Source organism: Oncorhynchus keta, unplaced genomic scaffold (assembly GCF_023373465.1).
Source record: "Oncorhynchus keta strain PuntledgeMale-10-30-2019 unplaced genomic scaffold, Oket_V2 Un_scaffold_3531_pilon_pilon, whole genome shotgun sequence".
Taxonomy (NCBI): Eukaryota; Metazoa; Chordata; class Actinopteri; order Salmoniformes; family Salmonidae; genus Oncorhynchus; species Oncorhynchus keta.
In genome coordinates, this window is record NW_026290920.1 from 2133296 (window position 1) to 2160077 (window position 26782).

The 26782-nt window shown below is 50.4% G+C and overlaps 1 protein-coding gene across 1 annotated transcript in view; it reads left to right on the forward strand.

Annotated features, from left to right (window-relative positions):
- Positions 1–26782, forward strand: part of pcsk6 (proprotein convertase subtilisin/kexin type 6) — a 156446-nt gene that overhangs the window by 123812 nt on the left and 5852 nt on the right. The window contains 1 exon segment of the mRNA XM_052515977.1: positions 13422–13534. Within this exon segment, the coding sequence (XP_052371937.1) occupies positions 13422–13534 (113 nt within the window).

Consider the following 26782-nt stretch of genomic DNA (forward strand, 5'->3'; position numbering starts at 1 on the left):
TCTTAAAGAAATCTCTAAACTACATTCAACATCAGCGCTCCTCTTAAAGAAACCTCTAAACTACATTCAACATCAGCGCTCCTCTTAAAGAAATCTCTAAACTACATTCAACATCAGCGCTCCTCTTAAAGAAATCTCTAAACTACATTCAACATCAGCGCTCCTCTTAAAGAAATCTCTAAACTACATTCAACATCAGCGCTCCTCTTAAAGAAATCTCTAAACTACATTCAACATCAGCGCTCCTCTTAAAGAAACCTCTAAACTACATTCAACATCAGCGCTCCTCTTAAAGAAATCTCTAAACTACATTCAACATCAGCGCTCCTCTTAAAGAAACCTCTAAACTACATTCAACATCAGCGCTCCTCTTAAAGAAACCTCTAAACTACATTCAACATCAGCGCTCCTCTTAAAGAAATCTCTAAACTACATTAAACATCAGCGCTCCTCTTAAAGAAATCTCTAAACTACATTCAACATCAGCGCTCCTCTTAAAGAAATCTCTAAACTACATTCAACATCAGCGCTCCTCTTAAAGAAACCTCTAAACTACATTCAACATCAGCGCTCCTCTTAAAGAAATCTCTAAACTACATTCAACATCAGCGCTCCTCTTAAAGAAACCTCTAAACTACATTCAACATCAGCGCTCCTCTTAAAGAAATCTCTAAACTACATTCAACATCAGCGCTCCTCTTAAAGAAATCTCTAAACTACATTCAACATCAGCGCTCCTCTTAAAGAAATCTCTAAACTACCTTCAACATCAGCGCTCCTCTTAAAGAAATCTCTAAACTACATTCAACATCAGCGCTCCTCTTAAAGAAACCTCTAAACTACATTCAACATCAGCGCTCCTCTTAAAGAAATCTCTAAACTACATTCAACATCAGCGCTCCTCTTAAAGAAACCTCTAAACTACATTCAACATCAGCGCTCCTCTTAAAGAAATCTCTAAACTACATTCAACATCAGCGCTCCTCTTAAAGAAATCTCTAAACTACATTCAACATCAGCGCTCCTCTTAAAGAAACCTCTAAACTACATTCAACATCAGCGCTCTCTTAAAGAAATCTCTAAACTACATTCAACATCAGCGCTCCTCTTAAAGAAACCTCTAAACTACATTCAACATCAGCGCTCCTCTTAAAGAAACCTCTAAACTACATTCAACATCAGCACTCTTCTTAAAGAAATCTCTAAACTACCTTCAACATCAGCGCTCCTCTTAAAGAAACCTCTAAACTACATTCAACATCAGCGCTCCTCTTAAAGAAATCTCTAAACTACATTCAACATCAGCGCTCCTCTTAAAGAAACCTCTAAACTACATTCAACATCAGCGCTCTTCTTAAAGAAACCTCTAAACTACATTCAACATCAGCGCTCCTCTTAAAGAAACCTCTAAACTACATTCAACATCAGCGCTCCTCTTAAAGAAACCTCTAAACTACATTCAACATCAGCGCTCCTCTTAAAGAAATCTCTAAACTACATTCAACATCAGCGCTCCTCTTAAAGAAACCTCTAAACTACATTCAACATCAGCGCTCCTCTTAAAGAAACCTCTAAACTACATTCAACATCAGCGCTCCTCTTAAAGAAATCTCTAAACTACATTCAACATCAGCGCTCCTCTTAAAGAAATCTCTAAACTACATTAAACATCAGCGCTCCTCTTAAAGAAATCTCTAAACTACATTCAACATCAGCGCTCCTCTTAAAGAAATCTCTAAACTACATTCAACATCAGCGCTCCTCTTAAAGAAACCTCTAAACTACATTCAACATCAGCGCTCCTCTTAAAGAAACCTCTAAACTACATTCAACATCAGCGCTCCTCTTAAAGAAATCTCTAAACTACATTCAACATCAGCGCTCCTCTTAAAGAAATCTCTAAACTACATTCAACATCAGCGCTCCTCTTAAAGAAATCTCTAAACTACATTCAACATCAGCGCTCCTCTTAAAGAAATCTCTAAACTACATTCAACATCAGCGCTCCTCTTAAAGAAACCTCTAAACTACATTCAACATCAGCGCTCCTCTTAAAGAAATCTCTAAACTACATTCAACATCAGCGCTCCTCTTAAAGAAACCTCTAAACTACATTCAACATCAGCGCTCCTCTTAAAGAAATCTCTAAACTACATTCAACATCAGCGCTCCTCTTAAAGAAATCTCTAAACTACATTCAACATCAGCGCTCCTCTTAAAGAAATCTCTAAACTACATTCAACATCAGCGCTCCTCTTAAAGAAATCTCTAAACTACATTCAACATCAGCGCTCCTCTTAAAGAAACCTCTAAACTACATTCAACATCAGCGCTCCTCTTAAAGAAACCTCTAAACTACATTCAACATCAGCGCTCCTCTTAAAGAAACCTCTAAACTACATTCAACATCAGCGCTCCTCTTAAAGAAATCTCTAAACTACATTCAACATCAGCGCTCCTCTTAAAGAAACCTCTAAACTACATTCAACATCAGCGCTCCTCTTAAAGAAACCTCTAAACTACATTCAACATCAGCGCTCCTCTTAAAGAAACCTCTAAACTACATTCAACATCAGCGCTCCTCTTAAAGAAATCTCTAAACTACATTCAACATCAGCGCTCCTCTTAAAGAAATCTCTAAACTACATTCAACATCAGCGCTCCTCTTAAAGAAATCTCTAAACTACATTCAACATCAGCGCTCCTCTTAAAGAAATCTCTAAACTACATTCAACATCAGCGCTCCTCTTAAAGAAATCTCTAAACTACATTCAACATCAGCGCTCCTCTTAAAGAAATCTCTAAACTACATTCAACATCAGCGCTCCTCTTAAAGAAATCTCTAAACTACATTCAACATCAGCGCTCTTCTTAAAGAAACCTCTAAACTACATTCAACATCAGCGCTCCTCTTAAAGAAACCTCTAAACTACATTCAACATCAGCGCTCCTCTTAAAGAAATCTCTAAACTACATTCAACATCAGCGCTCCTCTTAAAGAAACCTCTAAACTACATTCAACATCAGCGCTCCTCTTAAAGAAACCTCTAAACTACATTCAACATCAGCGCTCCTCTTAAAGAAACCTCTAAACTACATTCAACATCAGCGCTCCTCTTAAAGAAACCTCTAAACTACATTCAACATCAGCGCTCCTCTTAAAGAAACCTCTAAACTACATTCAACATCAGCGCTCCTCTTAAAGAAATCTCTAAACTACATTCAACATCAGCGCTCCTCTTAAAGAAATCTCTAAACTACATTCAACATCAGCGCTCCTCTTAAAGAAATCTCTAAACTACATTCAACATCAGCGCTCCTCTTAAAGAAACCTCTAAACTACATTCAACATCAGCGCTCCTCTTAAAGAAACCTCTAAACTACATTCAACATCAGCGCTCCTCTTAAAGAAATCTCTAAACTACATTCAACATCAGCGCTCCTCTTAAAGAAACCTCTAAACTACATTCAACATCAGCGCTCCTCTTAAAGAAATCTCTAAACTACATTCAACATCAGCGCTCCTCTTAAAGAAACCTCTAAACTACATTCAACATCAGCGCTCCTCTTAAAGAAACCTCTAAACTACATTCAACATCAGCGCTCCTCTTAAAGAAACCTCTAAACTACATTCAACATCAGCGCTCCTCTTAAAGAAATCTCTAAACTACATTCAACATCAGCGCTCCTCTTAAAGAAATCTCTAAACTACATTCAACATCAGCGCTCCTCTTAAAGAAATCTCTAAACTACATTCAACATCAGCGCTCCTCTTAAAGAAACCTCTAAACTACATTCAACATCAGCGCTCCTCTTAAAGAAATCTCTAAACTACATTCAACATCAGCGCTCCTCTTAAAGAAATCTCTAAACTACATTCAACATCAGCGCTCCTCTTAAAGAAACCTCTAAACTACATTCAACATCAGCGCTCCTCTTAAAGAAACCTCTAAACTACATTCAACATCAGCGCTCCTCTTAAAGAAATCTCTAAACTACATTCAACATCAGCGCTCCTCTTAAAGAAACCTCTAAACTACATTCAACATCAGCGCTCCTCTTAAAGAAATCTCTAAACTACATTCAACATCAGCGCTCCTCTTAAAGAAATCTCTAAACTACATTCAACATCAGCGCTCCTCTTAAAGAAACCTCTAAACTACATTCAACATCAGCGCTCCTCTTAAAGAAATCTCTAAACTACATTCAACATCAGCGCTCCTCTTAAAGAAACCTCTAAACTACATTCAACATCAGCGCTCCTCTTAAAGAAATCTCTAAACTACATTCAACATCAGCGCTCCTCTTAAAGAAATCTCTAAACTACATTCAACATCAGCGCTCCTCTTAAAGAAATCTCTAAACTACATTCAACATCAGCGCTCCTTTTAAAGAAACCTCTAAACTACATTCAACATCAGCTCTCCTCTTTAAGAAATCTATAAACTACATTGAACATCAGCGCTCCTCTTAAAGAAAACTCTAAACTACATTAAACATCAGCGCTCCTCTTAAAGAAACCTCTAAACTACATTCAACATCAGCGCTCCTCTTAAAGAAATCTCTAAACTACATTCAACATCAGCGCTCCTCTTAAAGAAATCTCTAAACTACATTAAACATCAGCGCTCCTCTTAAAGAAACCTCTAAACTACATTCAACATCAGCGCTCCTCTTAAAGAAATCTCTAAACTACATTCAACATCAGCGCTCTTCTTAAAGAAATCTCTAAACTACATTAAACATCAGCGCTCCTCTTAAAGAAATCTCTAAACTACATTAAACATCAGCGCTCCTCTTAAAGAAATCTCTAAACTACATTCAACATCAGCGCTCCTCTTAAAGAAATCTCTAAACTACATTCAACATCAGCGCTCCTCTTAAAGAAAACTCTAAACTACATTCAACATCAGCGCTCCTCTTAAAGAAACCTCTAAACTACATTCAACATCAGCGCTCCTCTTAAAGAAATCTCTAAACTACATTCAACATCAGCGCTCCTCTTAAAGAAATCTCTAAACTACATTAAACATCAGCGCTCCTCTTAAAGAAACCTCTAAACTACATTCAACATCAGCGCTCCTCTTAAAGAAATCTCTAAACTACATTGAACATCAGCGCTCCTCTTAAAGAAACCTCTAAACTACATTCAACATCAGCGCTCCTCTTAAAGAAATCTCTAAACTACATTCAACATCAGCGCTCCTCTTAAAGAAATCTCTAAACTACATTCAACATCAGCGCTCCTCTTAAAGAAATCTCTAAACTACATTCAACATCAGCGCTCCTCTTAAAGAAATCTCTAAACTACATTCAACATCAGCGCTCCTCTTAAAGAAATCTCTAAACTACATTCAACATCAGCGCTCCTCTTAAAGAAATCTCTAAACTACATTCAACATCAGCGCTCCTCTTAAAGAAATCTAAACTACATTCAACATCAGCGCTCCTCTTAAAGAAATCTCTAAACTACATTCAACATCAGCGCTCCTCTTAAAGAAATCTCTAAACTACATTCAACATCAGCGCTCCTCTTAAAGAAATCTCTAAACTACATTCAACATCAGCGCTCCTCTTAAAGAAATCTCTAAACTACATTAAACATCAGCGCTCCTCTTAAAGAAACCTCTAAACTACATTCAACATCAGCGCTCCTCTTAAAGAAATCTCTAAACTACATTCAACATCAGCGCTCTTCTTAAAGAAATCTCTAAACTACATTCAACATCAGCGCTCCTCTTAAAGAAATCTCTAAACTACATTCAACATCAGCGCTCCTCTTAAAGAAATCTCTAAACTACATTCAACATCAGCGCTCCTCTTAAAGAAATCTCTAAACTACATTCAACATCAGCGCTCCTCTTAAAGAAATCTCTAAACTACATTCAACATCAGCGCTCCTCTTAAAGAAATCTCTAAACTACATTCAACATCAGCGCTCCTCTTAAAGAAATCTCTAAACTACATTCAACATCAGCGCTCCTCTTAAAGAAATCTCTAAACTACATTCAACATCAGCGCTCCTCTTAAAGAAATCTCTAAACTACATTCAACATCAGCGCTCCTCTTAAAGAAATCTCTAAACTACATTCAACATCAGCGCTCCTCTTCCTCCTATTCCTCTAAACTACATTCAACATCAGCGCTCTTCTTAAAGAAACCTCTAAACTACATTCAACATCAGCGCTCCTCTTAAAGAAACCTCTAAACTACATTCAACATCAGCGCTCCTCTTAATCTCTCTCTCCCTTCTCTCTTTATTACCTCTCTAAACTACATTCAACATCAGCTTCTCCTCTTAAAGAAACTTCTCTAAACTACATTCAACTTCAGCGCTCCTCTTATCCTTCTCCATCTCCCTTCTCTCTAAACTACATTCAACATCAGCGCTCCTCTTAAAGAAACCTCTAAACTACATTCAACATCTCCTCTTGCTCTCTAATCCTACTTTCTCCCTTCTCTTAAAGAAATCTCTCTTTTCTCCCTCTGCTCTCCATTTTCTATTTCCTTTCTCTCTCTCTCTGTTTGTTCCTCCCTCCTCTTTCTCTCTCCTCTAACTCCACTCTATCCTCTCTGTTTGTTCTCTCTCCTCCACTATATCCTTCTGTTTTTCTCTCTGCTCCACTATTCTCCTGTTTGTTCCTTCTCCCTCTTCTATCCTTCTGTTTGTTCCTCTGCTCCACTATATCCTTCTGTTTGTTCTCCCTCTGCTCCACTATATATCTCCACTATATCCTTCTGTTTATTCTCCCTCTGCTCCACTATATCCTTCTCTCTCTCTCCTCTCTTCCCTTCCCTCTCTCCACTATATCCTTCTGTTTATTCTCCCTCTGCTCCTTCTATATCCTTCTGTTTGTTCTCCCTCTGCTCCCTATCTCCTTCTGTTTGTTCTCCCTCTGCTCCCTATATCCTTCTCTCCCTCTGCTCCTTCTATATCCCTCTCTCTCTCTCCCTCTGCTCCTCTCTATCCTTCTGTTTATTCTCCCTCTGCTCCTCTCTCCTTCTGTTTGTTCTCCCTCTGCTCCACTATATCCTTCTGTTTATTCTCCTCTTCTCCTCTATCCCTCTGTCTCCCTCTCCACTATATCCTCTGTTTGTTCTCCTCTGCTCCACTATATCCTTCTCTGTTCTCCTCTCCACTATATCCTCCTCTCCTCTGCTCCCTATCCTCTCTGTTTATTCTCCTCTGCTCCACTATATCCTTCTTCTCCCTCTGCTCCACTATATCCTTCTGTTTGTTCTCTCCTCTCTCCACTATATCCTTCTGTTTATTCTCCCTCTGCTCCACTCCCTGTTTGTTCTCCCTCTCTCCACTATATCCTTCTGTTTGTTCTCCCTCTGCTCCACTATATCCTCCCTATTCTCCCTCTCTCCACTCCTCCTCTCCTCTGCTCCACTATATCCTTCTGTTTATTCTCCCTCTGCTCCACTATATCCTCTGTTTCTGCTCCACTCTATCCTTCTCCCTCTGCTCCACTATATCCTTCTGTTTGTTCTCACTCTGCTCCACTATATCCTCCTGTTTGTTCTCCCTCTACTCCTCCTCCCTCTGCTCCACTATATCTTTCTGTTTATTCCCCCTCTGCTCCACTATATCCTTCTGTCTGTTCTCCCTCTACTCCTCCTCCTCTGCTCCACTATATCCTTCTGTTTATTCTCCCTCTGCTCCACTATATCCTTCTGTTTGTTCTCCCTCTGCTCCACTATATCCTCCTGTTTGTTCTCCCTCTGCTCCACTATATCCTCCTGTTTGTTCTCCCTCTGCTCCACTATATCCTTCTGTTTATTCTCCCTCTGCTCCACTATATCCTTCTGTCTGTTCTCCCTCTGCTCCACTATATCCTTCTGTTTATTCTCCCTCTGCTCCACTATATCCTCCTGTTTGTTCTCCCTCTGCTCCACTATATCCTTCTGTTTGTTCTCCCTCTGCTCCACTATATCCTTCTGTTTATTCTCCCTCTGCTCCACTATATCCTTCTGTCTGTTCTCCCTCTGCTCCACTATATCCTTCTGTCTTTTCTCCCTCTGCTCCACTATATCCTTCTGTTTATTCTCCCTCTGCTCCACTATATCCTTCTGTTTGTTACTCTTCCCCTATATCCCTCTGTTCTCCCTCCACTATATCCTTCTGTTTATTCTCCTCTGCTCCACTATATCCTTCTGTTTGTTCTCCCTCACTCCTCCTCCCTCTGCTCCACTATATCCTTCTGTCTGTTCTCCCTCTGCTCCACTATACCCTTCTGTTTATTCTCCCTCTGCACCACTATATCCTTCTGTGTATTCTCCCTCTGCTCCCCTATATCCTTCTGTTTGTTCTCCCTCTGCTCCACGATATCCTTCTGTTTATTCTCCCTCTGCTCCACTATATCCTTCTCTTTGCTCTCCCTCTGCTCCACTATATCATTCTGTCTTTTCTCCCTCTGCTCCACTATATCCTTCTGTTTGTTCTTCCTCTGCTCCACTATATCCTTCTGTTTGTTCTTCCTCAGCTCCACTATATGCTTCTGTTTGATCCTCCTCTGCTCCACTATATCCTCCTGTTTGTTCTCACTCTGCTCCACTATATCAATCAATCAATCAATCAATCAATCTAATTTTATTTTTGCCCTTCGTCATCAGCTGATATCTCTGCTGTACAGAAACCCAGCCTAAAACCCCAAACAGCAAGCAATGCTGTAGAAGCACGGTGGCTGAAAAACTCCCTCAAAACCTAGGAAGAAACCTGAACCACTATGGGGTCCAAGATGTTCAAATGTTCATAAATGACCAGCATGGTTAATAACAAGGCAGAACAGTTGAAACTGGAGCAGCAGCACAGTCAGGTGGACTGGGGACAGCAAGGAGTCATCATGTCAGGTAGTCCTGGGGCATGGTCCTAGGGCTCAGGTCAGTTGAAACTGGAGCAGCAGCATGGCCAGGTGGACTGGGCACAGCAAGGAGCCATCATGTCAGGTTCCTGGGGCATGGTCCTAGGGCTCAGGTCCTCCGAGAGAGAGAAAGAAAGAAGGAGAGAATTAGAGAACGCACACTAGATTCACACAGGACACCGAATAGGACAGGAGTTTACTCCAGATATAACAAACTGACCCTAGCCCCCCGACACAAACTACTGCAGCATAAATACTGGAGGCTGAGACAGGAGGGGTCAGGAGACACTGTGGCCCCATCCGAGGACACCCCCGGACAGGGCCAAACAGGAAGGATATAACCCCACCCACTTTGCCAAAGCACAGCCCCCACACCACTGTGTATTCTCCCTCTGCTCCCCTATATCCTTCTGTTTGTTCTCCCTCTGCTCCACTATATCCTTCTGTGTATTCTCCCTTTGCTCCCCTATATCCTTCTGTTTGTTCTCCCTCTGCTCCACTATATCCTCCTGTTTGTTCTCCATCTGCTCCACTATATCCTTCTGTTTATTCTCCCTCTGCTCCACTATATCCTTCTGTTTATTCTCCCTCTGCTCCTCCTCCCTCTACTCCACTATATCCTTCTGTGTATGCTCCCTCTGCTCCACTATATCCTCCTGTTTGTTCTCCCTCTGCTCCACTATATCCTTCTGTTTATTATCCCTCTGCTCCACTATATCCTCCTGTTTGTTCTCACTCTGCTCCACTATATCCTTCTGTCTGTTCTCCCTCTACTCCTCCTCCCTCTGCTCCACTATATCCTTCTGTTTATTCTCCCTCTGCTCCACTATATCCTCCTGTTTGTTCTCCCTCTGCTCCACTATATCCTCCTGTTTGTTCTCACTCTGCTCCACGATATCCTTCTGTTTGTTCTCCCTCTGCTCCACTATATCCTTCTGTTTATTATCCCTCTGCTCCACTATATCCTCCTGTTTGTTCTCCATCTGCTCCACTATATCCTTCTGTTTGTTCTCCCTCTGCTCTTCCTCCATCTGCTCCACTATATCCTTCTGTTTATTCTCCCTCTGCTCCACTATATCCTTCTGTTTATTCTCCCTCTGCTCCTCCTCCCTCTGCTCCACTATATCCTCCTGTTTATTCTCCCTCTGCTCCACTATATCCTCCTGTTTGTTCTCCCTCTGTTTATCCTTCTCCCTCTGCTCCACTATATCCTTTTGTTTATTCTCCCTCTGCTCCACTATATCCTTCTGTTTGTTCTCCCTCTGCTCCTCCTCCCTCTGCTCCAATATATACTTCTGTTTGTTCTCACTCTGCTCCACTATATCATTCTGTTTGCTTTCCCTCAGCTCCACTATATCCTTCTGTTTGTTCTTCCTCTGCTCCACTATATCCTCCTGTTTGTTCTCCCTCTGCTCAACTATATCCTTTTGTTTATTCTCCCTCTGCTCCACTATATCCTCCTGTTTGTTCCCACTCTGCTCCCCTATATCCTTCTGTCTGTTCTCCCTCTGCTCCACTATATCCTTCTGTTTATTCTCTCTCTGCTCCACTATATCCTTCTGTCTGTTCTCCCTCTACTCCTCCTCCCTCTGCTCCACTATATCCTTCTCTTTGCTCTCCCTCAGCTCCACTATATCCTTCAGTCTGTTCTCCCTCTGCTCCACTATATCCTTCTGTCTGTTCTCCCTCTACTCCTCCTCCCTCTGCTCCACTATATCCTTCTCTTTGCTCTTCCTCTGCTCCACTATATCCTTCTGTTTGTTCTCCCTCTGCTCCACTATATCCTTCTCTTTGCTCTCCCTCAGCTCCACTATATCCTTCAGTCTGTTCTCCCTCTGCTCCACTATATCCTTCTGTTTGTTCTCCCTCTGCTCCACTATATCCTCCTGTTTGTTCTCCCTCTGCTCCACTATATCCTTCTGTTTGTTCTCCCTCTGCTCCACTATATTCTTCTGTTTATTCTCCCTCTGCTCCACTATATCAATCAATCAATCAATCAATCTAATTTTATTTATATAGCCCTTCGTACATCAGCTGATATCTCAAAGTGCTGTACAGAAACCCAGCCTAAAACCCCAAACAGCAAGCAATGCAGGTGTAGAAGCACGGTGGCTAGGAAAAACTCCCTAGAAAGGCCAAAACCTAGGAAGAAACCTAGAGAGGAACCAGGCTATGTGGGGTGGCCAAGATGTTCAAATGTTCATAAATGACCAGCATGGTCGAATAATAACAAGGCAGAACAGTTGAAACTGGAGCAGCAGCACAGTCAGGTGGACTGGGGACAGCAAGGAGTCATCATGTCAGGTAGTCCTGGGGCATGGTCCTAGGGCTCAGGTCAGTTGAAACTGGAGCAGCAGCATGGCCAGGTGGACTGGGCACAGCAAGGAGCCATCATGTCAGGTAGTCCTGGGGCATGGTCCTAGGGCTCAGGTCCTCCGAGAGAGAGAAAGAAAGAAGGAGAGAATTAGAGAACGCACACTTAGATTCACACAGGACACCGAATAGGACAGGAGAAGTACTCCAGATATAACAAACTGACCCTAGCCCCCCGACACAAACTACTGCAGCATAAATACTGGAGGCTGAGACAGGAGGGGTCAGGAGACACTGTGGCCCCATCCGAGGACACCCCCGGACAGGGCCAAACAGGAAGGATATAACCCCACCCACTTTGCCAAAGCACAGCCCCCACACCACTGTGTATTCTCCCTCTGCTCCCCTATATCCTTCTGTTTGTTCTCCCTCTGCTCCACTATATCCTTCTGTGTATTCTCCCTTTGCTCCCCTATATCCTTCTGTTTGTTCTCACTCTGCTCCACTATATCCTTCTGTTTGTTCTCCCTCTGCTCCACTATATCCTTCTGTTTATTCTACCTCTGCTCCACTATATCCTCCTGTTTGTTCTCCCTCTGCTCCACCATATCCTCCTGTTTGTTCTCCCTCTGCTCCACTATATCATTCTGTCTTTTCTCCCTCTGCTCCACTATATCCTTCTGTCTGTTCTCCTTCTGCTCCACTATATCCTTCTATCTGTTCTCCCTCTGCTCCACTCATTATTCTTTGTCATCTCCATAATTGTCTTTAAATCAGATGGCGTTGTGCAGTCAAACAAGATCAACAGGACTGACTGAGGGGGTAAATCTCACCTGCACCGACGCTGAGAATTTAATGGCAGCATCAATATCCCTTTAGCTCACCGTAATGACTGAGTGCGAGGTGGAGAGGGGCACTCGCTTTCTCAATCTCTCTCTCTCCTCTCGCTATCCCTCCTCTCTTTCCACTGAGGAGTGGGGAGGGAGAAAGCTGTTTTTGACGCACTGGGGTTTTTATAAATCAGTCCAGTGGTTTATGGGAGATGTCAGGAACAAATAGAGGCTCTGATAGAAGGTCATGGTTTTGCGACGGCACCAGGGATGGATTCTGCTTTAGTTCTTTCTCTATGTCATCGTCTTGCTCTCTCTTTGTCTCTCTAGCTCACTCTTTCCTTCTTTACATCTCTCTGTCCTTCTCTCTCTCTAGCTCTCTCTCCCCTCTCTCTCTCTCTCTCTCTCTCCTCTCTCTCTCTCTCTACCCCCCCCCTCTCTCTCTCCCTCTCTCTCTCTAGCTCTCATTCTCTCTCCCCCTGTCTCCCCCCTCACTCTATTTCTCTTCCTCTCTCACTTCCTCTATCTTTGCTTCCCTCTCAGTTTCTCTTTCTTGTTTACTCTCTCTGGTTTGGGGCAGGAGATGGAAATGGCAGGGAAAAGATGGATAGTCAAAAGGAGGAACCTGTCCCATAATCCACTCTCTGTCCCCCTGTCCCATCATCCACAAGGTCAGACCCTGTCCCATCATCCACTAGGTCCGACCCTGTCCCATCACCTGTTAGGTCAGACCCTGTCCTATCACCTGTTAGGTCAGACCCTGTCCCATCATCCGTTAGGTCAGACCCTGTCCCATCACCCGTTAGGTCAGACCCTGTCCCATCATCCACTAGGTCAGACCCTGTCCCATCATCCGTTAGGTCAGACCCTCCATAACTATTTATAACATAATTGTCTTCTTGTCGCTATTCATCATCCAATACATTCTCTTTCTCTCTCCCCCCCTCTCAGACCCTGCCCCCCTCTTTCTCACCCTCTGTCTCAGTTCTCCATCAACTATCCCCCTGTCTCTTTCTCTACCCCTCTTTCTCTACCCCTGTCTCTCTTTCTCCCTCTCAACCTGCCCCCTCTCTTTCTCTACCCCTCTGTCTCTCGTTCTCTCTCTCAACCTCCCCCTGTCTCTTTCTCTACCCCTCTGTCTCTCTTTCTCCCTCTCAACCTCCCCCTCTCTCTTTCTCTACCCCTCTGTCTCTCTTTCTCCCTCTCAACCTCCCCCTCTCTCTTTCTCCACCCCTCTGTGTCTCTTTCTCCCTCTCAACCCCCCCTCTCTCTGTCTCTCTCTTTCTACATATCTCTCTGGGGGGAAAAAGGCCCACCTTGTTTTCTGGACGTATCCCATACTCTTTCTTTCTGTTCATTCTCTCTCATTCTCTTTTGTCCCTCCATGTTATTGTGTGGGTGCGGTGTCCAGGTGTGAGGAGAATTGCCTGAGTTGCGACGGCCCCGGGACGACCTGCGTCAAGTGCAAAGCCAGCTACAACCTCGTCAGCAGGATGTGCATCGTGAACGCCACCTGTAACAATGGTGAGTGTATGAGAGCTTGTTGAGGGTCACTCAAAAGGCCTGAAATACATACTCACACATTCACACACACACACACACACACACACACACACACACACACACACACACACACACACACACACACACACACACACACACACACACACACACACACACACACACACACACACACACACACACACACACACACACACACACACACAAACAGTTCTTTCTCTGGTGGGATGACAATACAGGAGGCTTGTGTGAATGAATTGTGTGAATGCAGGACAGATTGGCGAGGGGTGCTAACAATGTCATTACTGTGACCCCTGTGTCACACTTAATCTCTTTCACCCTGAGTGAAGTAGGTGGCGGTTCTGAAAGGCATGTAATTGCCATTAACAAGTGCTTTGAATTCTCTCTCGGAGCATCAAGTTGCATCCCAAATTGCACCCTATGGGCACTGGTCCAAAGTAGTGCACTATATAGGGAATAGGGTGCCACTTGGGAGCAGGATACAGTAGCTACTGCAGCTAGGCTCTTAGAAGCTGCTTTCGGATTTCGTCTCTCACAGCCAGAACCAGCTGCTTGGTCGTTATCGTAATAACTAGTTGGTCTTTTACCGCCATGTGAAAATGGACCATAACTGAACCGAGCAGAGGCATTTTCAATTGAATGGGCTTCGTCCCTTTTCTGAAGTGTGTGGTGGTGTTGGGGCTTTGGAGCTGTGGTTAGTGATTCATACAGTAGGCATTCACAATGGATCGTGACGAGTGTCATTTTAGAAAAAGGGCCATTTTATTCTGACTAGGAAATGTAATTGAATTGAACATTTACGATGGTTGACAAAGGTACCAATGCGAATACTAGTTTTGCTTGAAAAATATGATAGATTTTCTTTGACATGATATTATCATAACAACATCACACCAAGATGGTTTGTTGTTTTTGAGTGGGACGACATTCATATGACACGGTGATGGTGGTATAGAATAAGATATTTAAAGGTAGTGTTCAAGTGTTTCCCCCTGACTTACAGTAACACTCTATTAATGCTATTTGGCTGTGTGGAGAGAGTCAGTCAGAGGGGAGTTGGGAGAGAGGAGTTGGGAGAGAGTCAGTCAGAGAGGGGAGTTGGGAGAGAGTCGGTCAGATAGGGGAGTTGGGAGAGAGTCGGTCAGGGAGTGGGGGTTGGGAGAGGGGAGTTGGGAGAGAGTCGGTCAGGGAGTGGGGGTTGGGAGAGGGGAGTTGGGAGAGAGTCAGTCAGAGGGGAGTTGGGAGAGAGTCGGTCAGTGGGGAGTTGGGAGGGGTTGGGTCAGTCAGGGGAGTTGGGAGAGAGTCAGTCAGAGGGGAGTTGGGAGAGAGTCGGTCAGGGGAGGAGGGGTCGGTTGGGAGTTGGGAGAGAGTCAGTCAGGGAGGGGAGTTGGGAGAGAGTCGGTCAGAGGGGAGTTGGGAGAGAGTCGGTCAGGGAGTGGGGGTTGGGAGAGGAGTGGGAGAGAGTGGGGGTTGGGAGAGAGTCGGTCAGGGAGTGGGGGTTGGGAGAGGGAGTTGGGAGAGAGTCAGTCAGAGGGGAGTTGGGGGAGTCAGAGGGAGTGGGGAGAGTCGGGAGAGGGAGTTGGGGGAGTCAGTCAGAGGGGAGTTGGGAGGGAGTCAGTCAGAGGGGAGTTGGGAGAGAGTCGGTCAGAGGGGAGTTGGGAGAGGGAGTTGGGAGAGAGTCAGTCAGAGGGGAGTTGGGAGAGAGTCAGTCAGAGGGAGTTGGGAGAGAGTCGGTCAGGGGAGGAGTTGGGAGAGAGTCGGTCAGGGAGTTGGGGGGTCGGTCAGAGAGGGAGTTGGGAGAGAGTCAGTCAGAGGGGAGTTGGGAGAGAGTCAGTCAGAGGGGAGTTGGAGAGTCGGTCAGGAGGGGGTTGGGAGAGAGTCAGTCAGAGAGGAGTTGGGAGAGGGGAGTTGGGAGTTGGGAGAGTGTCGGTCAGAGGGGAGTTGGGAGAGAGTCGGTCAGAGGGGAGTTGGGAGAGAGTCAGTCAGAGGGGAGTTGGGAGAGAGTCGGTCAGAGAGGGGAGTTGGGAGAGAGTCAGTCAGAGGGGAGTTGGGAGAGAGTCAGTCAGAGGGGAGTTGGGAGAGAGTCGGTCAGAGGGGAGTTGGGAGAGGGTCAGAGGGGAGTTGGGAGAGAGTCAGTCAGAGGGGAGTTGGGAGAGAGTCGGTCAGAGGGGAGTTGGGAGAGAGTCGGTCAGAGGGGAGTTGGGAGAGAGTCAGTCAGAGAGGGGAGTTGGGAGAGAGTCAGTCAGAGGGAGTTGGGAGAGAGTCGGTCAGTGGGGAGTTGGGAGGGAGAGAGTCGGGGAGTTGAGAGGGGAGTTGGGGAGAGGGGAGTTGGGAGAGAGTCAGTCAGAGGGGAGTTGGGAGAGAGTCAGTCAGGGAGTTGGGGGTTGGGAGAGGGAGTGGGAGAGAGTCAGTCAGAGGGGAGTTGGGAGAGAGGGTTCGGGAGTGGGGGGTTGGGAGAGTCAGTCAGGGAGTTGGGAGAGAGTCGGTCAGAGGGGAGTTGGGAGAGAGTCGGTCAGGGAGTTGGGAGAGAGTCAGTCAGAGGGGAGTTGGGAGAGAGTTGGTCAGGGAGTTGGGGAGAGTCGGTCAGAGGGAGTTGGGAGAGAGTCAGTCAGAGGGGAGTTGGGAGAGAGTCAGTCAGAGGGAGTTGGGAGAGAGTCGGTCAGAGGGGAGTTGGGGGTCAGAGGGGAGTTGGGAGAGAGTCGGTCAGAGGGGAGTTGGGAGAGAGTCAGTCAGAGGGGAGTTGGGAGAGAGTCAGTCAGAGGGGAGTTGGGAGAGAGTCGGTCAGAGGGAGTCAGTCAGAGGGGAGTTGGGAGAGAGTCGGTCAGAGGGAGTTGGGAGAGTCAGTCAGAGGGGAGTTGGGAGAGAGTCGGTCAGGGAGTGGGAGTTGGGAGAGAGTCAGTCAGAGGGGAGTTGGGAGAGAGTCGGTCAGAGAGGGGAGTTGGGAGAGTCAGTCAGAGGGGAGTTCAGAGAGTTGGTCAGAGGGGAGTTGGGAGAGAGTCAGTCAGAGGGGAGTTGGGAGAGAGTCAGAGGGGAGTTGGGAGAGAGAGGGGAGTTGGGAGAGAGTCAGTCAGAGAGGGGAGTTGGGAGAGGTCGGTCAGAGGGAGTTGGGAGAGAGTCGGTCAGAGGGGAGTTGGGAGAGAGTCGGTCAGAGAGGGGAGTTGGGAGAGAGTCGGTCAGAGGGGAGTTGGGAGAGAGTTGGTCAGAGAGGGGAGTTGGGAGAGAGTCAGTCAGAGGGGAGTTGGGAGAGAGTCGGTCAGAGAGTTGGGGAGTTGGGAGAGAGTCAGTCAGAGGGGAGTTGGGAGAGAGTCAGTCAGAGAGGGAGTTGGGAGAGAGTCGGTCAGAGAGAGGGAGTTGGGAGAGAGTCAGTCAGAGGGGAGTTGGGAGAGAGTCGGTCAGAGGGGAGTTGGGGAGAGAGTCGGTCAGAGGGGAGTTGGGAGAGAGTCGGTCAGTCAGAGGGGAGTTGGGAGAGAGTCGGTCAGAGAGGGAGTTGGGAGAGAGTCAGTCAGAGAGAGGGGAGTTGGGAGAGAGTCGGTCAGTTCAGAGGGAGTTGGGAGAGAGTCAGTCAGAGAGGGGAGTTGGGAGAGAGTCGGTCAGGGAGGGGAGTTGGGAGAGAGTCAGTCAGAGGGGAGTTGGGAGGAGTCAGAGGGAGTCGGTCAGAGAGATAGGGAGTTGGGAGAGAGTCGGTCAGAGGGGAGTTGGGAGAGAGTCAGTCAGAGAGGGAGTTGGGAGAGAGTCGGTCAGGGAGAGGAGTTGGGAGAGAGTGGGTCAGAGGGGAGTTGGGGGAGTCGGTCAGAGGGGAGTTGGGAGAGAGTCAGTCAGAGGGGAGTTGGGAGAGAGTCAGTCAGAGGGGAGTTGGGAGAGAGTCGGTCAGAGAGGGAGTTGGGAGAGAGTCGGTTGGGAGGGTTGGGAGAGGGAGTTGGGAGAGAGTCAGTCAGAGGGAGTTGGGAGAGAGTCAGTCAGAGGGAGTTGGGAGAGAGTTGGTCAGAGGGAGTTGGGAGAGAGTCTGTCAGAGGGGAGTTGGGAGAGAGTCAGTCAGAGAGGGGAGTTGGGAGAGAGTCAGTCAGAGGGGAGTTGGGAGAGAGTCAGTCAGAGGGGAGTTGGGAGAGAGTCGGTCAGAGGGGAGTTGGGAGAGAGTCGGTCAGGGAGGGGAGTTGGGAGAGAGTCAGTCAGAGGGGAGTTGGGAGAGAGTCGGTCAGAGAGGGAGTTGGGAGAGAGTCGGTCAGGAGGGGAGTTGGGAGAGGTCAGTCAGAGGGAGTTGGGAGAGAGTCAGTCAGAGGGGAGTTGGGAGAGAGTCGGTCAGAGGGGAGTTGGGTCAGAGAGGAGTTGGGAGAGAGTCGGTCAGAGAGGGAGTTGGGAGAGAGTCGGTCAGAGTGGGGGTTGGGGGAGTTGGGAGAGAGTCAGTCAGAGGGGAGTTGGGAGAGTCAGTCAGAGGAGTTCAGTCGGTCAGAGGGAGTTGGGAGAGAGTCGGTCAGGGAGTGGGGAGTTGGGAGGAGTCAGTCAGAGGGGAGTTGGGAGAGAGTCGGTCAGAGAGAGGGAGTTGGGAGAGAGTCGGTCAGAGAGGGGAGTTGGGAGAGAGTCAGTCAGAGGGGAGTTGGGAGAGAGTCAGTCAGAGGGGAGTTGGGAGAGAGTCAGTCAGAGAGGGGAGTTGGGAGAGAGTCGGTCAGAGGGGAGTTGGGAGAGAGTCGGTCAGAGAGGGGAGTTGGGAGAGAGGGTCAGAGGGGAGTTGGGAGAGAGTTGGTCAGAGGGGAGTTGGGAGAGAGTCAGTCAGAGTGGGAGTTGGGAGAGAGTCAGTCAGAGAGGAGTTGGGGAGAGTCAGGGAGAGGGAGTTGGGAGAGAGTCGGTCAGAGAGGGAGTTGGGAGAGAGTCGGTCAGAGAGGGGAGTTGGGAGAGAGTCGGTCAGTGGGGGTTGGGAGGGGAGTTGGGAGAGAGTCGGTCAGGGGAGTTGGGAGAGAGTCAGTCAGAGGGAGTTGGGAGAGAGTCAGTCAGAGGGGAGTTGGGAGAGAGTCGGTCAGAGGGGAGTTGGGAGAGGGAGTTGGGAGAGAGTCAGTCAGAGGGGAGTTGGGAGAGAGTCGGTCAGAGAGGGAGTTGGGAGAGAGTCAGTCAGAGGGGAGTTGGGAGAGGGGAGTTGGGAGAGAGTCAGTCAGAGGGGAGTTGGGAGAGAGTCAGTCAGAGAGGGAGTTGGGAGAGAGTCGGTCAGAGAGGGGAGTTGGGAGAGAGTCGGTCAGAGGGGAGTTGGGGAGAGAGTTCAGGGAGGGGAGTTGGGAGAGGTCAGTCAGAGGGGAGTTGGGAGAGAGGTCAGTCAGAGGGGAGTTGGGAGAGAGTCAGTCAGAGAGGGAGTTGGGGAGGAGTCAGTCAGAGGGGAGTTGGGAGAGAGTCAGTCAGAGGGGAGTTGGGAGAGAGTCGGTCAGAGAGGAGTTGGGAGAGGGGAGTTGGGAGTTGGGAGAGTGTCGGTCAGAGGGGAGTTGGGAGAGAGTCGGTCAGAGAGGGGAGTTGGGAGAGAGTCAGTCAGAGGGGAGTTGGGAGAGAGTCGGTCAGAGGGGAGTTGGGAGAGAGTTGGGAGTCAGAGTCTTCAGGGAGTTGGGAGAGAGTCGGTCAGAGAGGGAGTTGGGAGAGAGTCAGTCAGAGGGGAGTTGGGAGAGAGTCAGTCAGAGGGGAGTTGGGAGAGAGTCAGTCAGAGGGGAGTTGGGAGAGAGTCGGTCAGGGAGTGGGGGTTGGGAGAGGGGAGTTGGGAGAGAGTCAGTCAGAGGGGAGTTGGGAGAGAGTCGGTCAGAGAGGGAGTTGGGAGAGTCAGTCAGAGGGGAGTTGGGAGAGAGTCAGTCAGAGAGGGGAGTTGGGAGAGAGTCAGTCAGAGGGGAGTTGGGGAGAGTCGGTCAGAGAGGGAGTTGGGAGAGAGTCGGTCAGAGAGGGAGTTGGGAGAGAGTCGGTCAGAGAGGGGAGTTGGGAGAGAGTCGGTCAGTGGGAGAGGGGAGTTGGGGAGAGAGTCGGTCAGAGAGGGGAGTTGGGGAGAGAGTCAGTCAGAGGGGAGTTGGGAGAGAGTCGGTCAGAGAGGGGAGTTGGGAGAGAGTCAGTCAGAGGGAGTTGGGAGAGAGTCGGTCAGAGAGGGAGTTGGGAGAGAGTCAGTCAGAGAGGGAGTTGGGAGAGAGAGTCAGGGGAGTTGGGGAGTCAGTCAGAGGGGAGTTGGGAGAGAGTCGGTCAGAGGGAGTTGGGAGAGTCGGTCAGAGAGGGAGTTGGGAGAGAGTCGGTCAGAGAGGGAGTTAGGAGAGAGTCAGTCAGAGGGAGTTGGGGAGAGTCGGTCAGAGGGGAGTTGGGAGAGAGGAGTTGGGAGAGAGTCGGTCAGAGAGGGGAGTTGGGAGAGAGTCAGTCAGAGGGGAGTTGGGAGGAGTCAGTCAGAGGGGAGTTGGGAGAGAGTCGGTCAGAGAGGGAGTTGGGAGAGAGTCAGTCAGAGGGGAGTTGGGAGAGAGTCAGTCAGAGAGGGAGTTGGTAGAGAGTCGGTCAGAGAGGGAGTTGGAGAGAGTCAGTCAGAGGGGAGTTGGGAGAGAGTCGGTCAGAGGGGAGTTGGGAGAGGAGTTGTGGAGAGTCGGTCAGAGGGGAGTTGGGAGAGAGTCGGTCAGAGAGGGGAGTTGGGAGAGAGTCAGTCAGAGAGGGAGTTGGGAGAGAGTCAGTCAGAGGGGAGTTGGGAGAGTCAGTCAGAGAGGGAGTTGGGAGAGAGTCGGTCAGAGAGGGGAGTTGGGAGAGAGTCGGTCAGAGAGGGGAGTTGGGAGAGAGTCGGTCAGAGAGGGGGGTTGGGAGAGGGAGTTGGGAGAGAGTCAGTCAGAGGGGAGTTGGGAGAGAGTCAGTCAGAGGGAGTTGGGAGAGAGTCGGTCAGGGGAGTTGGGAGAGGAGTTGGGAGAGAGTCAGTCAGAGGGGAGTTGGGAGAGAGTCAGTCAGGGAGGGGAGTTGGTCAGTCAGAGGGAGTTGGGAGAGAGTCAGTCAGGGGAGTTGGGAGAGAGTCAGTCAGAGAGGGGAGTTGGGAGAGAGTCGGTCAGAGGGAGTTGGGAGAGAGTCGGGGAGGGGAGTTGGGAGAGAGTCAGTCAGAGGGGAGTTGGGAGAGAGTCAGTCAGAGGGAGTTGGGGAGAGTCAGTCAGAGGGAGTTGGGAGAGAGTCGGTCAGAGAGGGGAGTTGGGAGAGAGTCAGTCAGAGGGGAGTTGGGAGAGAGTCGGTCAGAGTGGGGGTTGGGAGAGGGAGTTGAGGTCAGAGAGTGGGAGAGAGTCAGAGAGGGGAGTTGGGAGAGAGTCGGTCAGAGGGGAGTTGGGAGAGAGTCAGTCAGAGAGGGGAGTTGGGGAGAGTCAGTCAGAGGGGAGTTGGGAGAGAGTCGGTCAGAGAGGGAGTTGGGAGAGAGTCAGTCAGAGGGGAGTTGGGAGAGAGTCAGTCAGAGGGAGTTGGGGGAGTCAGTCAGAGGGAGTTGGTCAGTCAGAGGGAGTTGGGAGAGAGTCGGTCAGAGGGGAGTTGGGAGAGTCGGTCAGAGGGGAGTTGGGAGAGAGTCGGTCAGAGAGGGGAGTTGGGAGAGAGTCAGTCAGAGGGGAGTTGGGAGAGAGTCAGTCAGAGGGGAGTTGGGAGAGAGTCGGTCAGAGAGTGGGAGTTGGGAGAGAGTCAGTGGGGAGTTGGGAGAGAGTCAGTCAGAGGGGAGTTGGGAGAGAGTCGGTCAGAGAGGGGAGTTAGGGAGAGTCAGTCAGAGGGGAGTTGGGAGAGAGTCAGTCAGAGGGGAGTTGGGAGAGAGTCAGTCAGAGAGGGAGTTGGGAGAGAGTCGGTCAGAGGGGAGTTGGGAGAGAGTCAGTCAGAGGGGAGTTGGGAGAGAGTCGGTCAGAGGGGAGTTGGGAGAGAGTCGGTCAGAGAGGGAGTTGGGAGAGAGTCAGTCAGAGGGGAGTTGGGAGAGAGTCAGTCAGAGGGAGTTGGGAGAGAGTCAGAGAGGGGAGTTGGGAGAGAGTCGGTCAGAGAGGGGAGTTGGGAGAGAGTCGGTCAGAGAGGGAGTTGGGAGAGAGTCGGTCAGAGAGTTGGGAGAGGGAGTTGGGAGAGAGTCGGTCAGAGAGGGGAGTTGGGAGAGAGTCAGTCAGAGGGAGTTGGGAGAGAGTCGGTCAGAGAGGGGAGTTGGGAGAGTCAGTCAGAGGGAGTTGGGGAGTTGGGAGAGGGAGTTGGAGTCAGTCAGAGGGGAGTTGGGAGAGAGTCAGTCAGAGGGGAGTTGGGAGAGAGTCAGTCAGAGGGGAGTTGGGAGAGAGTCGGTCAGAGGGAGTTGGGAGAGAGTCGGTCAGAGAGGAGTTGGGAGAGAGTCGGTCAGAGGGGAGTTGGGAGAGAGTCAGTCAGAGGGGAGTTGGGAGAGAGTCGGTCAGAGGGGAGTTGGGAGAGAGTCAGTCAGAGGGGAGTTGGGAGAGAGTCAGTCAGAGGAGTTGGGAGAGAGTCAGTCAGAGGGGAGTTGGGAGAGAGGGGAGTTGGGAGAGAGAGAGGGAGTTGGGAGAGAGTCAGTCAGAGGGGAGTTGGGAGAGAGTCGGTCAGAGGGGAGTTGGGGAGAGGGTCAGAGGGAGTTGGGAGAGAGTCAGTCAGAGAGGGGAGTTGGGAGAGAGTCAGTCAGAGGGGAGTTGGGGAGAGTCAGTCAGAGGGGAGTTGGGAGAGTCGGTCAGAGGGGAGTTGGGAGAGAGTCGGTCAGAGAGGGAGTTGGGAGAGAGTCGGTCAGAGAGGGAGTTGGGAGAGAGTCAGTCAGAGGGGAGTTGGGAGAGAGTCAGTCAGAGAGGGAGTTGGGAGAGAGTCGGTCAGAGAGGGAGTTGGGAGAGAGTCAGTCAGAGGGGAGTTGGGAGAGAGTCGGTCAGAGGGGAGTTGGGAGAGAGTCGGTCAGAGGAGTTGGGGGAGAGAGGGGAGTTGGGAGAGAGTCAGTCAGAGGGAGTTGGGAGAGAGTCGGTCAGAGAGGGGAGTTGGGAGAGAGTCGGTCAGAGGGGAGTTGGGAGAGAGTCAGTCAGAGGGGAGTTGGGAGAGAGTCAGTCAGAGGGGAGTTGGGAGAGAGTCAGTCAGAGAGGGGAGTTGGGAGAGAGTCGGTCAGAGAGGGAGTTGGGAGAGAGTCGGTCAGAGAGTGGGAGTTGGGAGAGAGTCGGTCAGAGAGTGGGGGAGTTGGGAGAGAGGGGAGTTGGGAGAGAGTCAGTCAGAGGGAGTTGGGAGAGAGTCGGTCAGAGGGGAGTTGGGAGAGAGTCGGTCAGAGAGTTGGGGGGAGTTGGGAGAGAGTCGGTCAGAGGGGAGTTGGGAGAGAGGAGTTGGGGGAGTTGGGAGAGAGGTCAGAGGGGAGTTGGGAGAGAGTCAGTCAGAGGGAGTTGGGAGAGAGTCAGTCAGAGGGGAGTTGGGAGAGAGTCAGTCAGGGGAGTTGGGAGGAGTCAGAGAGTGGGGGTTGGAGAGAGTCGGTCAGGGAGTTGGGAGAGAGGGAGAGGGGAGTTGGGAGAGAGTCGGTCAGAGGGGAGTTGGGGAGAGTCGGTCAGAGGGGAGTTGGGGAGAGGAGTTGGGAGAGAGTCGGTCAGAGAGGGAGTTGGGAGAGAGTCAGTCAGAGGGGAGTTGGGAGAGAGTCAGTCAGAGGGAGTTGGGAGAGAGTCGGTCAGAGAGGGGAGTTGGGAGAGAGTCAGTCAGAGGGGAGTTGGGAGAGAGTCAGTCAGAGAGGGAGTTGGGAGAGAGTCGGTCAGAGGGGAGTTGGGGAGAGTCAGAGGGGAGTTGGGAGAGAGTCGGTCAGAGGGGAGTGGGGAGAGAGTCGGTCAGAGGGGAGTTGGGAGAGAGTCGGTCAGAGAGGGAGTTGGGAGAGAGTCAGTCAGAGAGGGGAGTTGGGAGAGAGTCGGTCAGAGGGGAGTTGGGAGAGAGTCAGTCAGAGAGGGGAGTTGGGAGTCAGAGAGGGAGTTGGGAGAGAGTCGGTCAGAGGGGAGTTGGGAGAGAGTCGGTCAGAGAGGGGAGTTGGGAGAGAGGGTCAGAGGGAGTTGGGAGAGAGTCGGTCAGAGGGAGTTGGGAGAGGAGTCAGAGGGGAGTTGGGAGAGAGTCAGTCAGAGAGGGAGTTGGGGAGAGTCGGGAGAGGGGAGTTGGGAGAGAGTCAGTTCAGAGGGGAGTTGGGAGAGAGTCGGTCAGAGAGGGAGTTGGGAGAGAGTCAGTCAGAGGGGAGTTGGGAGAGAGTCGGTCAGAGGGGAGTTGGGAGGAGTCATGTCAGGGAGTTGGGGAGTTGGTCAGAGAGGGGAGTTGGGAGAGAGTCAGTCAGAGGGGAGTTGGGAGAGAGTCAGTCAGAGGGGAGTTGGGAGAGAGTGGTCAGAGGGAGTTGGGAGGAGTTGGTCAGAGGGGAGTTGGGAGAGAGTCAGTCAGGGAGGGGAGTTGGGAGAGGGGAGTCGGTCAGAGGGAGTTGGGGAGTCGGTCAGGGAGGGGGTTGGGAGTTGGGAGAGGTCAGTTGAGGGAGTTGGGAGAGAGTCGGTCAGAGGGGAGTTGGGAGAGAGTCGGTCAGAGAGGGGAGTTGGGAGAGAGTTACCAGTCAGAGGGGAGTTGGGAGAGAGTCGGTCAGAGGGGAGTTGGGAGAGAGTCAGTCAGAGGGGAGTTGGGAGAGAGTCGGTCAGAGGGGAGTTGGGAGAGAGTCAGTCAGAGGGGAGTTGGGAGAGAGTCGGTCAGAGAGGGAGTTGGGAGAGAGTCGGTCAGAGGGGAGTTGGGAGAGAGTCAGTCAGAGGGAGTTGGGAGAGAGTCAGTCAGAGGGGAGTTGGGAGAGAGTCGGTCAGAGAGGGAGTTGGGAGAGAGTCAGAGAGGGAGTTGGGAGAGTCGGTCAGAGAGTGGGGGGTGGGAGAGGGAGTTGGGAGAGAGTCGGTCAGAGAGGGAGTTGGGAGAGAGTCAGTCAGAGAGGGGAGTTGGGAGAGAGTCAGTCAGAGGGGAGTTGGGAGAGAGTCAGTCAGAGAGGGGAGTTGGGAGAGAGTCGGTCAGAGAGGGGAGTTGGGAGAGAGTCAGTCAGAGGGGAGTTGGGAGAGAGTCGGTCAGAGGGGAGTTGGGAGAGAGTCGGTCAGAGGGGAGTTGGGAGAGAGTCGGTCAGAGAGGGGAGTTGGGAGAGAGTCGGTCAGAGAGGGGAGTTGGGAGAGAGTCGGTCAGAGAGGGGAGTTGGGAGAGAGTCAGTCAGAGAGGGGAGTTGGGAGAGAGTCAGTCAGAGGGGAGTTGGGAGAGAGTCAGTCAGAGAGGGAGTTGGGAGAGAGTCGGTCAGAGAGGGAGTTGGGAGAGAGTCGGTCAGAGAGAGGGGGTGGGGAGAGGGAGTTGGGAGAGAGTCAGTCAGAGAGGGAGTTGGGAGAGAGTCGGTCAGTTGGGAGTTGGGGAGAGTCGGTCAGAGAGGGGAGTTAGGAGAGAGTCGGTCAGAGAGGGGAGTTGGGAGAGAGTCGGTCAGAGGGGAGTTGGGAGAGAGGAGTTGGGAGAGAGTCGGTCAGAGAGGGGAGTTGGGAGAGAGTCAGTCAGAGGGGAGTTGGGAGAGAGTCAGTCAGAGGGGAGTTGGGAGAGAGTCGGTCAGAGAGGGGAGTTGGGAGAGAGTCAGTCAGAGGGGAGTTGGGAGAGAGTCAGTCAGAGAGAGGAGTTGGTAGAGAGTCGGTCAGAGAGGGGAGTTAGGAGAGAGTCAGTCAGAGGGGAGTTGGGAGAGAGTCGGTCAGAGGGGAGTTGGGAGAGAGGAGTTGGGAGAGAGTCGGTCAGAGAGGGAGTTGGGAGAGAGGGAGTTGGGAGAGAGTCAGTCAGAGAGGGAGTTGGGAGAGAGTCAGTCAGAGAGGGGAGTTGGGAGAGAGTCAGTCAGAGGGGAGTTGGGAGAGAGTCAGTCAGAGAGGGAGTTGGGAGAGAGTCGGTCAGAGAGGGGGTTGGGAGAGAGTCGGTCAGAGAGGGGAGTTGGGAGAGGGAGTTGGGAGGGAGGAGAGTCAGTCAGAGGGGAGTTGGGAGAGTCGGTCAGAGAGGGAGTTGGGAGAGAGTCGGTCAGAGAGGGAGTTGGGAGAGAGTCAGTCAGAGAGGGAGTTGGGAGAGAGTCAGTCAGAGAGGGGAGTTGGGAGAGAGTCGGTCAGAGAGGGGAGTTGGGAGAGGGGAGAGTCGGTCAGAGAGGGGAGTTGGGAGAGAGTCAGTGGAGAGGGGAGTTGGGAGAGAGTCGGTCAGAGAGGGGAGTTGGGAGAGAGTCGGTCAGAGAGGGAGTTGGGAGAGAGTCAGTCAGAGAGGGAGTTGGGAGAGAGAGTCAGTCAGAGGGGAGTTGGGAGAGAGTCGGTCAGAGGGGAGTTGGGAGAGAGTCGGTCAGAGGGGAGTTGGGAGAGAGTCGGTCAGAGAGGGGAGTTGGGGGAGAGTCGGTCAGAGAGGGAGTTGGGGAGAGTCAGTCAGAGGGAGTTGGGAGAGAGAGTCAGAGAGGGAGTTGGGAGAGAGTCAGTCAGAGGGGAGTTGGGAGAGAGTCGGTCAGAGGGGAGTTGGGAGAGGGGAGTTGGGAGAGAGTCAGTCAGAGGGAGTTGGGAGAGAGTCAGTCAGAGGGGAGTTGTCAGAGAGGGGAGTTGGGAGAGAGTCAGTCAGAGGGAGTTGGGAGAGAGTCAGTCAGAGAGGGGAGTTGGGAGAGAGTCGGTCAGAGGGGAGTTGGGAGAGAGTCAGTCAGAGAGGGGAGTTGGGAGAGAGTCAGTCGGTCAGTCAGAGGGGAGTTGGGAGAGAGTCGGTCAGAGAGGGAGTTGGGAGAGAGGGAGAGGGGAGTTGGGAGAGAGGAGTTGGGAGAGAGTCGGTCAGAGAGGGGAGTTGGGAGAGAGTCAGTCAGAGGGGAGTTGGGAGAGAGTCAGTCAGAGGGGAGTTGGGAGAGAGTCGGTCAGAGAGGGGAGTTGGGAGAGAGTCAGTCAGAGGGGAGTTGGGAGAGAGTCAGTCAGAGAGAGGAGTTGGGAGAGAGTCGGTCAGAGAGGGGAGTTGGGAGAGAGTCAGTCAGAGGGGAGTTGGGAGAGAGTCGGTCAGAGGGGAGTTGGGAGAGAGGAGTTGGGAGAGAGTCGGTCAGAGAGGGGAGTTGGGAGAGAGTCGGTCAGAGAGGGGAGTTGGGAGAGAGTCAGTCAGAGAGGGGAGTTGGGAGAGAGTCAGTCAGAGGGGAGTTGGGAGAGAGTCAGTCAGAGAGGGGAGTTGTCAGAGAGGGGAGTTGGGAGAGAGTCGGTCAGAGAGTGGGGGTTGGGAGAGAGTCGGTCAGAGAGTGGGGGTTGGGAGAGGGGAGTTGGGAGAGAGTCGGTCAGAGAGGGGAGT